Source organism: Pezoporus wallicus, unplaced genomic scaffold (assembly GCF_028554395.1).
Source record: "Pezoporus wallicus isolate ANWC-B61680 ecotype Strahan unplaced genomic scaffold, APGP_CSIRO_Pwel_v1 contig_5104, whole genome shotgun sequence".
NCBI classification, from domain to species: domain Eukaryota; kingdom Metazoa; phylum Chordata; class Aves; order Psittaciformes; family Psittacidae; genus Pezoporus; species Pezoporus wallicus.
In genome coordinates, this window is record NW_026637335.1 from 1073579 (window position 1) to 1090714 (window position 17136).

Sequence of the window (17136 nt, forward strand, 5' to 3'; positions counted from 1 at the left end):
TTTTGAAGAAAATGAGGGATTTCCTTGACTTAGATAGCAGACCCTCCTTTCTCAATTTAACCTTCTTGTGCCAGTTGTGAACCTTATCTGTTCCATGTCAAAAAATGATCGGAAGTGTCCAAAATTGCTGATATACGCCATTCCTTTATCTCCAGCTTTTCCAAGACCTGCTTTCTAATATGGTTTGGTTTGTAAAGTGTTTCAAAATAAGAAACAAATTGCTTTTAGATTTTTTTTGTAGAAACTTTCCTGTCCTTTCAAAAGAATGTATTTTTAATTACTGGTAGGAAGCTGTGTACAAAGGAGGTTTTGTTGTAATTTCTAAATCCAGATTCTGAAAAGAATATTACTTACACTTGATGTAAGTGTGCCTACATGAAACCTGAATAAACTCAGCTGCTCAGAGCATGGTCATTTAGGTGGGGGAATACAGCTCTGCAAGCCTGGGACTTTGCTGAGCCTTAAGGGCTCAGCATTCGTATTTCTTACATGGTTTATATATAATTTTTATGGAAGGGAACTTGGAAAAGAGATGAAACAGCTTAACCGCTTAACCCAAGTCCTTTTTTTTTTAAGTTATGTAAGTTCTAGTTTGAAACTAGTTTCTGGTTTTCTTGAATCATTTTTTGCATTTGACTAGTTTAAAATTGTGTTTGTTGTTGATACCTGGTTTTTAACTTTTTTTTTTCCATGGCTGGGGCTGTGTACAACATGCGTGTGTGTAATCATTATCATTGCCTTTAGGTGGCAGAAGTAGATGAAGATTCAGATGCTCCAGGAACTTCCTCTGGAAAAAGACGAGTGAGTAAACGTTTCTGCTGGGTCTGGCTTGTGAAGGGAGGTAGACCAGGTACTGAAACACTCATTTAGGTCTGGAATGGTCTAAATTTGTCATAGCTGACAGTCTGTAGGCCTAACTGTGTGAATTCAGTTGCATGTACATGTGAGTGTTGGCAGACTAAGGAAGTTATCGTGCAGGAAAATTTACTTACTGCTGAAGAATCTTTTTTAATTTGATTTGAAAGACACTAGAACAGATTCCATGTTCAGTCAAATTTGGATGAAAGCTGATAAAAATAACAAGGCTGGATCTGAAATACTGCATACCTCTCATGGGTTTGAGTGGTTCTGTGTTACCAGAAAAGGCGTATTTCTGCAATTTGCATACTGCGTATTGTTGTGCCATCAGCTACGCTTTCATCTGACTGCAATTCTGGTTTTAATTGTGGAAATCTGCTTTGAGTCAGAAAGCTGGTAAATTAATGGGAACTAAAATTGAAAAATATGAATAGTCTGAAAAACTATGAAATACCTCTGTTTCCCTACAGGTAAGACGACGAATAAAAAGGCAGCCCATGAAAGCAAGTCCTGATGCTTGGAAAGAACAATGCAAGCAGTTGTTAAACCTGATTTATGAAAGAGAGGACTCTGAGCCTTTTAGACAGCCAGTTGATCTCTTCTCCTACCCTGTAAGTACTCCTTCCATATGCAAAATTAAAAAAGTCTATTGCTTATCCTTTGGCAAAGCGTGCATGTTGGGCATGTTTCTCACCTCTCCCTTTATGAGCTGGAACACACCATGTTCTGCGCACTGTTTTCAGAGAATTATCTGCAGTAACTCTCAAGTAGAAATAATTACTTGAGCCACTGTTGTGGATGAACACTTCGGTAGTTTTATTGCTGTAGGACTTGGCAGCCTTTATTATTTACTTGTGTATTCTTACAGGATTATCGAGATATTGTAGACACTCCTATGGACTTCAGCACTGTGAAAGAAACGTTGGAAGCAGGAAACTATGTTAGTCCCTTGGAATTCTACAAAGATATTCGTTTAATATTCTGCAACTCTAAAGCTTACACTCCTAATAAAAAGTCTCGAGTAAGTAATAAATATTAATGCCTTCTTTGCAAAAACTCTGGCTCCACATGGATACAGTGGTGGAATAAGGTCTGTGTCTGAAGACCAAAGCACTGCATTGTGAAATAAAAATAAGTATTTTATGTCAATTCTGGGAGCTATGGTTATAAATTTGCTTTGTTCTGCTCATGCAGATCACTTTGGAATTTTATTTTCATCTGAACTTAAAGGTTCTCAGAAACTGTTGATGCAAAATAGAATTAGAGCAGTTGATGTATTCAAAATATACTCAAAATTCTGTCTACTTTTATGTTTCCAGACGTTAAATTGTACTGACCTTATTATTGTAAGGAAAAGCTGCGTATTCAATAAGATGCTTACATTGTGACAAAATCACTTCTCTGAAACACATCATATAGGATAGATAAGGTGGCTGGTCAGAAAGTTGCCTAATATTTCTTGTGTGGAAACAGGAGCACTTATAAACTACTAAGAAATGTGGGACTAGACAGAGACACTATTACTTAAAGCAATAATACAATACAAAACAATAATACATAGAATTTGGTATTATCATAGAATTTTCATGTGGCATCTAACATGGTGTGACACAAGGCGCTGTCATGCAGGAGAAGGAGCAGAGTGTGCTGCAAAGAGCATTCAGTGCGAGTGTCAAAGGTATTGGATGGGAGGAAGCAGGAGGTTGAGCAACCTTACTCATCATTTGAGGAGTTACAGTCTTAGCTCATCAGTGGAATGACTACTACTGTGTTTTGTGTAAGCAAGACAATGAGAGTAAGCCTGAAGTAGGCTGGTGCTCTGGGAGAAGGGAACTGCAGCCAAGTGTTAAATGAGTGTGAGAGAAAGCACAAAGTTGCCATTGCTGAAGGTAAATTGAACTCTTGGTGTTGAATAAGGCTGAAAGGTGTGCTGTGAGTAAGCTCTGCAGGTAAAGCCCAATAACTTTTGCTCGCTTTAATAGAAGGGAAATCAGTAGAGGATTGCAAGAAGAAAAGTGATTTGAGGGTGTTTTATGAGTGCTTGACATCAGAGTAATCTTGGTGAGTTATTTACTGCTGCATGCTCCCTGGGAACTTCCTTGTGTATTAATAACTGAACAGCTTGTGAGTCAAGTCCCAAATTACTTCAATGGAGTGGCCCATCAATATCCATTTGTTTAAATACTGTGAAGCATCTCAGTGAGGTGATCCTTGCTTGAGAGCTGGGGCAAACAGCTGGGCCTTCTGCCACTGCAGGTTCTTGTGCTGCCAAATGTGAGCCAGCGTCCTGAGGTTTTCTAACCCATTTTGCCATCTTTGCAACAGCATCATGAATGGAGGCAGGAAAGATAGGGTTCTACATACCGAAACTGAAGAAAGAGACATTGCTCAAATGCAAGGGTCTGGTCAAAAATTAAGTTACATGAATGTAAAGAAAACTCTGTGTCAATGAGATTTCATGTTCAGACAGGCTGCAGGAAATGGGAGGATATCTGAGTGTGAGATAATAACATGTCCTTGATGGTGTTTACGCAATTTTGGAAGACTGGATGCAGAAGAAGGGTATGAGTATGAGAAAGCAATCAAGAACTTTGTTTGGCTTATGCTAACTTTGAACTATTAGTTTGTCAAGACTTAAATACACCCAAGGTAAAATCTTGAACAGAGGTAAATACAATCTGAAACATGGAGAAGTAGCCAGGAGTGAATTTGTGGATGAGGCTACAAGAGGGAAGGCCTAGAAAGAGGACAGGAAAACAGTTTAAGGGTTTTGACATCTGGCTTAGAGAAATTAGGTTTGAGGACATTTTAGTTGGTTTCTGTGTGCATCTCTGTAGGGGTGGTATGAGGATGCATCACTAGGGAATTAAAGCAAATAACAAAGGTGAGAGGGCAGCAAAGTTTGATTATTTATTTATTTATTGGTACTTCAAGTTATCTTATGACACAGTTCCATGTGTTCTGGAGCTTAATGTTTCAGTAATCTAGATACCCGTTTTCCTTTAACCCTGTAAGTATTTTGTACTGTAAGTAATTACATCTTTTCATGAAAACACTTTCTGTTGTGAGAAAACACGTGTACCATAGAAGGGAATTATCTTTAAAGAACCTTGTAGCTGAATGTCACCATGAATTTTTCTTCTGTGCTACAAAGTGTGGGCATCTCTGTGATTGGTTTTTTTTTTTCTTCCTTGATGTTCTAGTTATTCAGCTTCTAATAAATATGACGATGCTTTCTCACTCCAGATTTACAGCATGACGCTTCGACTATCTGCCTTATTTGAAAATCATATGAAAAATATCATCTCTGAGTACAAGTCAGCAATGCAATGTCAGAAGAGGAAAAGGACACGGTACCGAAAACGGCTAAGAAGCAGTAGCAGTTCACCCTCAACTAGCAGAGCATCTAGGTAACATGATGCTCGTGGGACTTGCTTTCAGTGTCATTTGAAATGCCAGCGGTAGACTTGCCTTTGTGCATAAGCAGTCAGCAACAGTAGGTCTCCTTTCCTGGTGCAGTTGCTCTATTAGGTAATAAAATCATGAGCTCAAATTCCATGCTCAATCTATAGTTTGTGCATAATTCTAGAAGTATTCCCTCTGGAGGAAATGGAAGACCAAGTTTCTTTTTGCCTTTGTTTAGTAACTCTTGGAAAAAGTGTTGTATAACACTTTGCTGACTTGTGTGTAATACATTATGTAAGTAAACAGAGTATTTGTTTTAGAAGGTGAGATAAAATATTGTTCTTGCAAACTCATATGTCTGTAGCAAACAGAATGATATTGTAACTAGTTTTAGTGTTAACTACACCTGTGCAAGTACTGGGAAAGAGATCACTTACGTTATACGTTTGCTTCAGAAAGCAAGGAACTTTGCAGGGAAAAATCAGTTTTGTATTTGAGTCTTTTGATGCTAACAGTTTTATCTCTTTGGGATATTTTGTGTCTTCAGCCCAAAAGGGAAACAGAAACAAATGAAGATTCAACCTAAACCCAGCCAGAATACCTCACTGCCTTTGACTAGGACTAGCTCTTCAGTTTCATCTCATGGTAAGAAGTTTTCTAAAATGCAACTTTTCTCTTGCAGCAAGTAGTATGTGCAGATCAAAGCTTATGTGTCATGAGACACATTCAAAACCCACCTGTTGAAAGAGCAAGTAGCAAGGTCATGGAAGCATGTTGTCTGTAGATTGTGTTAGCTGAAATTGGCCCTCCAGCTGTTGGTCAGTTATTGATAGGAGAATAGGGAACATGGGTCTGTCCTAGGTAAGAATTAACAGTGAAAAGAGCCTGGACTTTCTGTATACAGGCTTATCTCATGCAAGAATAACAAACACATTAAGTTTACTTCGGATTGCACCCCAGGGCAATCTGTCTCTTCATGGCTGCAGAGGCAGCTTGGTGAGATAGACCTCCAAACTTGGGCAATTAACTCACGTGATACAGAGCCTCCCCAGGATACCTTGCATTACAATTCTGTAAACAGGGATAAAAATTACTTTGTCACGTTAGTGGTGTCCTGTCTAAAGTTTCAGATACAGCAGAAGAACCTCTGGGATCAGCTATTGGTGAAGATATGGAAGGTCAGCCATCGTCCTCAGGCTCAAATGCACAGAACCGAAGTGGAAATACCATTGACCCAGGGAAAAGTAGACCAGTCAGGAGTAAATCTACGCCAGTGAAACAAGGTGAGAAATAATAAATATTCTCTTATTTGAATGGCTGATTTCACTAGAAATATAAGCTGTTGCTTCTGTCTGATGCTTATGATATTCTCGTGTGAGTTTAGTATTATACTGTATTCCCAAACCATACCAAAGAATTGAATTTACATTATTTCTTACAGAACTTTTGTTTGGAGAGTGGCATGCACATGATGCCACATGCCCTTCAGTGAGGTCCTTTAAAATTTCTCCGGATGGATAAGCTTGATTGCTCTTAAACTTCTGGAGAATTACAGTCCTTCAGGAATTACAAAAAGCAAAGCAAACTGAAGGAACCCCCACCCTAAAACCTTGGCCTTTTATTAATCAAATTGAAAACAAGGATGAAAAAGTTTGAAAGAATTTCAATGTTTTTATCATAATCAAGACTAAATGGTTGTGATTAGAAAGGGAAAACTGTTTGTAAACTGTAGTATATTGTCTCTGGGACGTATTAATCAGACTTTCCAGTGAGGTAGCATTGAATGAGCATTGGCTAAAACCCTGAAGCCTTTGTCAAGTCCATACTACTGTACTGTAGGAGTGTTGTGTGTTGCAGGTGAGCTTTTAGTGTCCTGTATCTAAGGTGATATTTAATCTTCAGTATCAGATTTGTAACTCTGAAAGCATGTAGTATTTTGGATCCCAAGCCAGCAAGATATTTTGTACATTTTTAATTAAGTGAGCTTGCTTGGGTTATTTACTGTCTTGAAATTTTGCTTACTAGAAGTGTTCCCTGGACTAAGCCTTTTAAGAACATGCATTTGATGGGGAATAAATACTGCTTGCACAGTCTTATTTTAATGTTTGAAATGGATTTCAGAGAGTTTTTCTGCCTTGGCACCCTAGGAAGGATTCATATGGCTTAATGTTAGATAGTTGTGTCTAACCTACTCACTGGGCTCCTTTTATTGACTGGATCTTTTCTGAACTCTTAGTCAAGAGAGTTTTCAGTCCTTGCTTCCAGATGAGATGAACTGTGTTTGCTTGTATGATATGTTTTCCCCTTAGAGCACCTGGTTGTCTTCACAGCATATAAAGGTCATCTGTGGTGAGTAGGTCAGACCTGGATCATCCCCAGAGCACACCTTGAAGGCAAATGAGGCAAATCCCACTTTTTATGTCCTCTTTGGCTCAGGTGTGATGATGATAACCAATAGGGTTATTTTGTGTTTGCTTAGATCACTCTCCTGACGGACCACTTACAAATGGTGATGGCAGAGAACTTCGGACAGGAGTCAAGAGGAAGTTAGTAAGTGCATCAGAAGAAGATGAGCACCTGGAGGAGGTGGAGGAAGAGGAAAAGAAAAAGAGAGAATTAAAGGAAAAATCTGGTTTATCTTCATCAGAAAGCGGGGAGTCGGGATCCAGTTCAAGTTCTGAAAGCAGAAGTGGCTCTGATTCAGACTCTGAATCAACATCTAGAACAGATCAGGATTACATTGATGGAGACCATGACTACAGCAAAGTTGTGCAATCCAAAAAACCCAAAAGAAAAATCAAAAGAAAACTCAGCGGTGGGAAACGGAATTGGCAGGGCAGAGGGACAGGGAGGAGAGGTAGATGGGGGAGGTGGGGGAGATGGAGCAGAGGGGGAAGAGGTGGTAGAGGTGGAAGAGGCTGTGGCAGAGGACGAGGTGGTGGCAGGGGAGGAAGAAGAGGCCGAGGAGGCCGAGGAGCCTCACGAGGAGCCACCAGAGCGAAACGTGCCCGAATTACAGATGATGAGTTTGAAAACCTGTTTGGAGGGCAGTTTGGTGAGAACGTGTTTGGAGGGCGGTTCAGCAGACCGCCTCGAATCAAAACAAGGAACGAGGGCAGGAGAACTGTCTTGTACAACGACGATTCTGATAATGACAATTTTGTGCACACCGAGGATCCGTTGAACCTTGGTACTTCCAGGTCAGGCAGGGTGCGGAAAATGACAGAAAAAGCCAGGGTCAGCCATCTCATGGGATGGAACTATTGACAGATGAAAAACTTTGGAACAATTTTAAAAAAGAACTTCAATGGCCTTCTACTGCAGGGATTTTACCAGAAAAATCTACCAAGCAAGTTGTGCGGGGACTCCACTCACCTTTCACAGTGGTGCTTTTCCATTCTGTCAGTTTGTGTTTGTTTTAAAACTTCAGATCGCCACACTTCATTGGTCAAAACAAGCCTTATTCATTAGGCCTTAAATTACAGAAATTCTTCCCCACACACTACAAGTTCATCACATTAAAGAGGCTTCCAGCTTCTCAATAAGAACATGACATTTTGAATCACAATTACAACTTCTCTCCCTTGTTTTGTTTTTGTATTATAGAAATAGCACCTTCTTACAGAGTTTTTATGTGGTTTCTGCCATAAATCCTTATACACAGTAATAATTATGACTTTTGCACAATACACCAATCCTAAAGGCAGCTATAAAATGTTTACAGTTTCTATATTGTAAGAAGGATCTGGATTATTTTAATCTTCCCAGGCCAAATGTTCATGAATTGTGCTGAACTGAAGTATGTCTATACTACAGTTACGGGGGTCCTGATGTGCTTTCTATCGGTTCTTCATTCATGTAAAAAGTGAAAAAGGGTTGGTGCCTTGTAAATATGTAGCAAACCTTTGATGTGGTGTGTCCTATGTGTGCATTAACTTTATTAAAAAGAGAATACTTGAGAAGTATGAATATCTAGACAAAAGGTGCCAAATGCAAAAGTTACTTGCATCTATTTTCTTTTTGTCCTCTCATATTTTTATAGTATTAATAGAGATTGTGCAGCTAAGGGGTAACTTCAACATTTGAAAGGTTCCTCCTCTTCAAAGCATAACGTGATTTTTGATAGTAGCTCAGCTACCTCTATTTACAACTACTGGAAACTTAAAGGAAAATAGATGCTATTATTCAGTACATGTTGAAGAAGAGGCAAGAAGGAGCATAGAGGGCTAGAATGGCTTGCGAAGTTGTGGAGTAACTGTATCTTCATTATATTGACACAATGAAAACAGATCGAAGTCGTTATCGGAGTTTTCAGAAGCATGATGTTATCAGCAGATGGTGATTTGTTTGTGTAGACAGGCTGACTGCCTCCCACATGTTTCTGCTGCCACTTGCTTGGTGCAAATCTGTGTGTGGTTTAATTCGCCCCTCAAAGGTGATGAGGGAGTTGAAGGGAGCTGTGGTGCTCTGGTGGCAGTATGGAGAAGCTCCTGGTCACTTCCTCCAGATGAACTCTTGTGTCTAAAGCTTCCAGAAGAAAATTCGTGTTGCACTGTACTCTTGTTAAAATGCTAACTTGAAAACAAAAATTGTTTTGGTAGTAATAGTACAGTATGTGACAATGTTTGTAGTCTTGCTCTTTGATGAACAGAAAGGTGCTTGGCATGGACTGAGCTGAGGATGAGTGGCCTCTTGCTTTGTAGGCTGGAATATATATGGGACTTCAGTTTTCTCCCGTTGTCTAAATGAGTCTGACAGTTCTCACTTGGTTCAGAGAGTGAGTTAGATTACATAGAGAGAAGAAATCCAAAAAGAGATTAGAAAGTTTTGGTGGAGTTTTTCCAAGTTTTTGGTTTTCTTAAACTTTCATCCAGTATCCTTAAGTTCTTCCGTGCACAGCTTGGTCAATAATTCTGGAAAACCTCAGGCAGCAAAGAGTGACCCATGTATATTCTCAGATGCAGAAGGAGTTTAATTTTTGACTTTCTATATTAAGCACTAGCTATTTTATCTCGCTTTCCAAAAACTCTAGTTAGATGCAAAATGACTTGAAAAAATGCAGAGGTTTAGTTTTGTGAAGGAGGAGAGTATATCCTAAATCACTCAGAGCATTAGTATGAGTTTATGGTACAGGACAAAAAAATCACACTTTTAATTTTGTAACAAATGTTTTGAATTGGCCGTGATCTGTTTCTGGACTTAATTTAGTTGTGTTTTGATGGGAGGGTGAGGAAGTGCAGAGACTCTCCTAGTTCTGTATTGGGCTTTAAAATATAAACACCTGTCCTATCATCTCTCTCATATATATGTATATATATACACACATATATATTTATAAGAAATGTATTATTTGTTCAACTGATTGGTCCTTCTACATATGGTAACCAGGAATAGCATGTATGCATCAGTTCATAGTCAGATTCACACCCCTTCTAGATCAGTCCCGTTGAGCTCATGTAGACACTATGGTTTCTGTTCTAAAGCCTGAAAATCTTGAAATGCAGAAGAAATGCTTTTCCTATATTTCTGACTGGCCGAAGATCCACTTATTTATTTTGTGTAGGGGTTGGGGAGAGAGAAAACGTGGATTCCAGAGAAATCATTTTATAAGTTTGTGTATTTTAGCAGCAATTAGAATAATATTAAATATGTTCTTAAATGTATCTTTTCTATGTAATGAAGTACTGTGAAGATAACAGTGAAGCATCACTTTGCTGTGGCGTAAGTATTAATCAAATGTGTTACATGATTAAGAGCTAGACAGCAGGGTGTCTAGAACAACAGAACTATTGCTTATTGTAAAAAAAAAAACAGCGGCTTTTTTTGTGCATGACAACCTTTTATAAGCATGAGAGAAATAACTTGGGTTTAGAGATGTTATTTTTACTTGGTTTTGTATCTGGGTTCTTTCTCTGAGTTAGGCAGTTGATTTCTGGTACCCTCGTTCCGTGGAATTATAGCTTCGTAGTAACTTGGACACTTTTTCTCAAACCCCAGATCCTATCAGGAGCCACTTGTAGTTGCAGAAAACTTAGTGTCAGCCCAACTGGTGCAGCAGGAGCAGTACAGTGGTTTAAATCTTGTACCCTCTCACTCCCTGATCCAGAGCCTTGGTGCTCAGCCAGCACCTCGCTAAGCAGTCGAGCTCCCAGCGTGTTGTAGAGTCAGGACCATAGTCTTTCTCCTTGCACTTTTAACAGAAAACCCCAAGACTCTGCCTAAGCATAGGGTTTGAAGGTCTGATTATCAGATTCCCAATGGCAGACAAGGCGTGCGGGCAGGCCAGGGGTTCCCCTGCTGCTGCAGGGTCAGTGCTTGCACATTGGTGCTTCAGAGCTGTGCAGTCTTGTGTGATCCCTCTTCCGAGTTGCTGGAGCACTTGAGCCATTCGGAGACACCTTGGAAAACAGGACTTTGCTAGCAGCAGCGTGTGAGCCCACGCGCTCCATCCTCTGGAGAATGGGGCTGAACATCTTGTTGTGTGCACATTTGTCTGCAGATTGCTCCTAGCTACAAATCCTCTGGCCCTGAGTGCTCCCGTTTCTTCCCGGATCAGGGCATGAATGGCGAAGCGTATTTTGCAGTAGTGATGTGCTGTTGTCTCAGTTCAGCCCAAACTTTGCCTGCTTTTTATTTCCTTTATCGCCTTTTGGTTTTCTTCTTTACCACCCTCCACCTCTCTTCTTTCACTTCCCTCTATTGCTCCTCTAGGCTATTTATGATACTCTTTCATGAACTTAGGATATCTTAATGAATTTTTATTTTGGCTAGACTGTAGGATTTAATTCTATCTTGTTTCCCCAAGACTTTATGTATATTTTAAATCTGCCTTACCTTACTTACTAGCAACACTCCCAAATTGCTGGGGGTGGATTTAATGAAGATGGGAAGTTTGAGGGCTGGCTTCTTGGCTGCTCTAGGGCCATCTGTACCCTGTGTGGAAACACTGCTGGATCAGAGCAGGCAGCACGTGGCTTCCCTTGCTCAGACATGGGCAGTTGCAGGGAGCATGGCAGTGGAACTACTAACTGCATTTGTGCTTCCTTGCACATGGCTGTGTACAATGGCACTTAGTTCCACCTGGTGTCCCTTACCACGCATGCCCCAGGTCTCCTGAGTGACTCCTTTTTTCCCTTGCTATATGAATAATAGTTAACATAACCTTTGTAGAATTCATGTGCTTCCAGCCTCATGAGGAATTTCTATTTTAAATAACCCATAAAACTTTTATGTTGGTGCTTGAACTTTGATGGGTCAGGGCAGTTTTATCACTCCTCTGTCTTTCTATCACTCCTTTCCCCACAAACCAAGCAGAGGCCACCCCGTTACCCCAGTCAATCCCACCCTGCACATAATCAAGCTAAATAGCATCACGAAGAAATAATTTGTGGAGGATTTTTGGCTGCTTAAAATGTTGTGTCCTGTCGCATATGTTAATTTCCCCTACCTGTTTCCTTCAGCATGCACATTGGCTGCTTCTCCCTCACAAAAGCGGAAGGACTGTGCAGTACGCAGAGCACTGACAAGAGCTGACTCTGGGTGCATAGTAAAGAGAGTTTCCAAATAACCTGAGAAATGTGGAAAGGCAAGCGACAGCGTGTTGCTTTTGACAGCGTTTGGAGGCTCTCTTGACTGCAAAAGGCAAGACGGACCTCAACAAGCACTTGAAAATGCTGCTTCTGGGTGTCTCCAGAATGTTAGTGACAACTGTTCAAAATCACGTGGTAGTAACAGGAGGAAATAAGCTTAAATGGCTAGTTTTGGATAAGAATTTGATTAATGCTTCCTCTTTAGACTGAGCAGTGAATGACAGGGAAGGCTGAATCGCTGGAGGTTTGCGGATGTCTGCCGGCCCTGGCGTGCCGTGTCCTGCAGTCGTTGGTCTGCGTCCTGAATTCAGTGTTTTAGAAATCCATTTGTGTGTTTACATTTCCTGACGTGAGTTTATTTTTTCTTAAACCATCATGCAGAGTTTTATACAGTGCAGATGATTTACCTGAGAGACCGAAGGAGCAGTTAACAATCCATTGGTAAATCTATACTTAGTATTGTAGGGAGCTGTCATTGTGTTCTTACAAGTATGTATTATAGAAAATTACTGCGCATGTGCGATAGATAATTTTCAAATATTAGTATATCAGAGGTTTACACATTGAAAAAAGAAATCTCCTTTATGTACAGTAAGTAACAGCCTGCAAAATTTAGTCTAAAAGTTGTCTTTTTTAGTCTTAGAAATGCAAAGACCTGTTGGAAGCTTGTACATTTTTAATGTCATGTTCAGCCCACAGCAAACGTACACAACTGTGCTATGAATCCCTGAAAAATTAGATTTCCAGTGGAATTGCTGTCTCAGCCTTAACTCTAGTATTATGAAAATGGTGCTTAAATACATTTATGTGCATGGATGTGGGTACCTGATAAGAGTTTGTGAGAATTTCAAGGAAAACCGAGCAGCTTGGTGCTGCCCTTGCGAGGCAGTACTGCCTGGCAGATAACTGCAGTCGCATTTGGGAACTGACAGATGTGTAAATACTTGGGAAATGTTTAAACCAGTGGACAACTAAGAGCAGTTTCTCAGTGTTGGGTTATTTAATTGGCAAACGCTGCAGTTCTCCTGATTCCTGGCTCTGTTGGAAGCAGGCGGGATGGCAAAAGGAGCTGCTCTGGTGGCTGCAGAGCCAGGGTCCTGCCTGAGTGTTGGCAGGAGGGGTTGGGGTTCCCGCCTGCATCGCGGCCGTCTAGCTCCTTGGCAGATAAACTCCAAATCCTCCATTTCTCTTCCCCAAAATGCCTCCTCAGAGAGCGGTGGCTGCTCGGCTATTTTCAGATATCAACATCTGATGACTATTCTGTAGAAGTACTAACACAGGCTTGTCATTCCTCCATGAGTCATTACAGCAGACTTCATTTCCAAACACCCATTGATGTTGGCGCGATGAAATTCATGTGGTTTAGACTCTCCAGGTCACGTTCTGGATGATTTATATTACTCCAAAACATGCAAAAATCTATTAGAATTATGTCTACTTTCTATATTGATTTTTTTTTTTCCCCAGGTGATATTTATGCCCATATCTTCACATCCGCTATCTCAGGTCCCTTTAAATGAATACTTCAGGGATTTTGATGCCACTTGTTGGCAGACCAAATGTAATATTTATATGCAATGAGCTGTTAGTTTTTGTATTGTACAAATGTAAATTTGTAAAGATTTTTTTCTAGAGTTTTTTTGAAGTCACTTATGTAATCTAGGATGTTTCATTTTCCAGCTGTGGGGATTGTCTTAATAAAAAAAGAGAGAAACTCTTACTTTGGTTTTGCATTACTTAATAAGTAGTTTAGATGTGAAAAAGACTGAAAAACACTTAAAATTAAGGTTTTGACATCAAAAGAAAAATGCTTTTTGATTCAACTGGATAATTTTATGCTTATTGAAAAGGAAACTTTTATAAAGTGGATATAGGAACTTCTGTAAACTGCGGATCTCGAGGAGGACAGGACAGAGCCCCTCACCTTTGCCAAAAGCAAGCTTGAGGTCTCACTCAGGGTGGGTTACTCAAATCATTGTCAGATCTGGCTCCAAAATGCCATTTTCCTGGGCAAAAAGAGAGGAACAGCTGATGCTTTCTTGGGAAACTATGTGAAAAATGCTCTTCAGGGTGATAGGACTTGTGCAGAGCAGCACCAGAGCAGGTGAGGAGGAGGAGGAGGAGAAGGTATCTGGGGGAGGTCCCTCCTGACGCTGCAGGACACTGATGGGTTCAGGTGTTGAGATCTGGTTCCAGAAGGAGCTTGCACCTATTTTTGAGTACTTAATGCCAAAAAAAGTTTTCCTTTTTCATCAGTGCTCTTGTTGAACAGCAGCAATAATACTGTTCAAAGAGGGCTTTTCCAACAGGGATGGGTGGTGTAAAGCTGCCTTGGCAGCACGGCCGGCACAGGCTGGGGGCTGCCAGGGGTCCTTGGCTCAGCCAGGGCAGGCAATGACCCTCACGTGTGACAGGGCTGCCCCAGTGTGAGCAGGGAGGGGTTCGGGGCCCTCTGTGCCCCACTGCACCCAAGCTTTAAAGCCACCATCAGGCACAAGTGGTTTCATACTCAAAAATGACTGTTAAAGGTACCCAAGGAAGACCAGCCTGCCTGTGGTTTAAAGCCTTCAAAGTTAGTGTTTTGGCTGCCCTCAAGCTTATCCTGCCATGTCCCGCTCTTGCACACGCTACTTTGCCTTTTCCCCATGTTAACCTCCTGACTTACTTGGCATTTTACTGCACTGATTCAAATGGGCTGAACGGCAGTTCCTCCCGGATGTGAATGGGTATCTTCTTCTTCACACAACGCTCAAACTCCAGCCCCCAGGAACAGAAGGTTTGTTTTATTTTCTTTGCCTTCTCGGTTACAGAGAACAAAATCAAACTTATATTGCACCGATGCTGAGTACCTGCACTAAGTACATCCGTCAATGGCATTAGAGAGAAATTACTCTCCCTTCAGAGCTGCTTTACTTGCGTTAAACCAGCCTTTGCTGTCACTCCTGTCGATATCATCATAGCTGTTATATCATGCACACATTTGGGTTATATATGCTAATGCATGTCATAAAGTATATGATATAAAATATCGATTTGCTAGAGAACAATTATTCTTCCAAATCACTTTGGAAATGTATTTTATAGAAGTATTCTTTTTAATGGTAACTTTTGCAGATGATTTAGAATGAAATTGTGATTCTCACGTGTTTCGGCAGTGTTTGGACAAACCACTACCGTGCCCCGATGTGCAGGGCAGCTGTGCTATCCCAGTGCTCATTTCCAGCCTGGAAAACCCTCAAGCACCCTCTTCCATCCCTCCATCAGCTGCTCCCCATGTTCTGGGCACTGCAACGGTGGTGGTTGCAGGGCACTGTCTGGCCCTCGGAGCCTTGCTGACCCTCGTGAGAGGGGGAAGCTGAGTTTTGCCTCCATCCCAGCTTCTCAATTTAAACAGGCACTGGCACAGTGCGATTTCCCTTCAGCTGTCCTATCCGCATGAGGAGCTGCTTCTTGAGACACGTTATGATGTGTTCAGGTGCTGCAGCGTGTGTTTGAGACGTGCCCTTTCCTCCTCCGAAGCTGTTTGAACGCCTGTTTCGGGGTGCAGGCAGAGATGCCGACACCACAGGGCCCTGCAGCAGGAGGGGAGGCCGGGGGGGACCCCCTCCTCTGCCCCCAGGATCCCAGACGTTGGGGTTGGTTTGCTGGTGAATAAAAGCCCTTTGTCTTAGGTCAGACACTGAGCCAGGAGCGCCTGTCCCGTGACATGAGGTGACGCAGGTGCTGACGGTGCTGGCAGCCCTCCCGCCCCAGGTCGCCTTCCTCCTGCTCTGCCTCTCAGCAGAGCCCCTTTCCCCTCCCTGCTGCGGTGCGGTGCGGTGGGTCCGGCCGGGAGGCTGACGCAGTACGGCCTGCCCTCCTCCATCGGTATTTGCTCTGGTGCCAGGAGGGACGGTTCTAAAGCTCCGGCTGACGCAGGGAGCTCCGGCCTCGCACCTCCCCTCCCGGGGCTGATGTGTGCCACTGATGGTGCCGGTGGCCGGTGCGGACCATGAGGGACCGGCTGGCGGAGCTGCAGCAGCGAGCCGCGGCCGAGGGCAACCCGCATGAGGATGCTCTGTGCTTCGACAACCCGGTGTTCGCTGCGGACGACGCCAGCCCCGTCAGCCGGGCGCTGCGGGAGGCAGCCGAGCTCTGGCGGGCACTGGACCGGCTGGAGGAGCTCTCGGAGAGCATCAACAGGACGCAGCAGACGGTGCTGTGCTGCACCTCCGCGGAGAGCATCGCCCGCGAGAAGACGGGGCTCGGCACTGCCAGAGCCGCCTTCACCCGCGAGGCCATGGCCCTGCAGCCCCAGCTGGGCGCTCTGCCGGCAGCACCAGGGGACGGGACGGGGCAAGCGGGGCCCCGCGTCCGCCAGACCCAGCAGTGGCTGCTGCTGCGGCGGTACCGCGCCGTCCTCGCCCGCCACTACGCCCGGGAGAGCCGCTACCGGCAGAGGCTGAAGGAGCAGCTCGAGAGGCAGGCGGAGCTGGCGGGCATTGACCTGGGCACCGAGGACTTGGACCAGCTGGCCAAGAGCCCCGAGGTGCCCCGCATCGTGGGCAGGGACCTGGAGGCGGTCAAGGCCAAGCAGCACCTCGCCATGGCCCAGGCGCGCCAGCGGCAGCTCCTCGACCTGGAAGCGCAGATGGCGGAGCTGCACGGGCTCTTCCTGCGGCTGGAGGGGCTGCTGGCCGAGCAGCACGGGGCCGCCGACAGCGTGGAGCACCACGTCCTGCGCACCCTCGACTACATCACCCAGAGCAGCGGCGAGGTGAAGAAAGCCTTCAAGTACGAGCGGCCATCGCGGCTCTCGGCCCTGCTGACGACTGCGCTCAGCATCTGCGCCTGCTGCGCCTGCCTGCCCTGCCTCAGCGGGACCCTCCGGTGAGCCCGTGCTGCAGCGGGGCGGCTTCACAGCGGCTCTTGCTGATCTTCCGTGCAAGAAGCGGTGTGCTGAGAGCCTGCTGCTCGCTCGTGCTTCTCGCACCGTGGTGCAGGAGCCATGCACGCCTTGCACGGCACCATGGGGACCACGCAAGCCTGGTGTGACGGTGCGAGGGATGTGCACGCGTTGCATGGCAGCATGGGGACGAGGCGCATCTTCGGCGGTGGCGCAGGGACCGCGCACACCTTGCACTATAGCACGGGGACCAGGCACACCTTGGTTAATGGTGTGGACGCCGCACTTGAACTGCAGGCACCCAGAGCACTGCAGCACCCAACAAAGAAAAACATTTTTAATGCTATGAAACATAACTTACGAAGTTTAATGCTTCTTTTTATGACTATTTAAAGGGTG

The 17136-nt window shown here is 43.6% G+C and overlaps 2 protein-coding genes across 4 annotated transcripts in view; both read left to right on the forward strand.

Moving 5' to 3' along the window:
• BRWD3 (bromodomain and WD repeat domain containing 3) overlaps positions 1-9926 on the forward strand; it is a 54391-nt gene extending 44465 nt beyond the window's left edge. For 2 of the 3 annotated variants that reach the window (XM_057404773.1, XM_057404772.1), the window contains exons 31-37: positions 745-801; positions 1329-1469; positions 1727-1879; positions 4105-4268; positions 4811-4908; positions 5388-5546; positions 6743-9926. In XM_057404773.1, the coding sequence (XP_057260756.1) occupies positions 745-801; positions 1329-1469; positions 1727-1879; positions 4105-4268; positions 4811-4908; positions 5388-5546; positions 6743-7530 (1560 nt within the window). In that variant the 3' untranslated portion in view covers positions 7531-9926. Of the gene's footprint in view, positions 1-744; positions 802-1328; positions 1470-1724; positions 1880-4104; positions 4269-4810; positions 4909-5387; positions 5547-6742 lie in introns of all 3 variants that reach the window. The other variant, XM_057404771.1, reaches the window with a different exon arrangement.
• Positions 9927-15677: 5751 nt separating this feature from the next.
• LOC130596786 (syntaxin-1B-like) lies at positions 15678-16767 on the forward strand. The gene has a single exon (XM_057404738.1). It carries the CDS (start codon positions 15844-15846, stop codon positions 16723-16725), a length of 882 nt encoding a protein of 293 aa, XP_057260721.1. The 5' UTR covers positions 15678-15843; the 3' UTR covers positions 16726-16767.
• Positions 16768-17136: the final 369 nt, after the last annotated feature.

What these genes read in the sequence shown, in the direction of transcription:
- LOC130596786 (XM_057404738.1), top strand. Translation starts at nt 15,844, where the DNA reads ATGAGGGACCGGCTGGCGGAGCTGCAGCAGCGAGCCGCGGCCGAGGGC.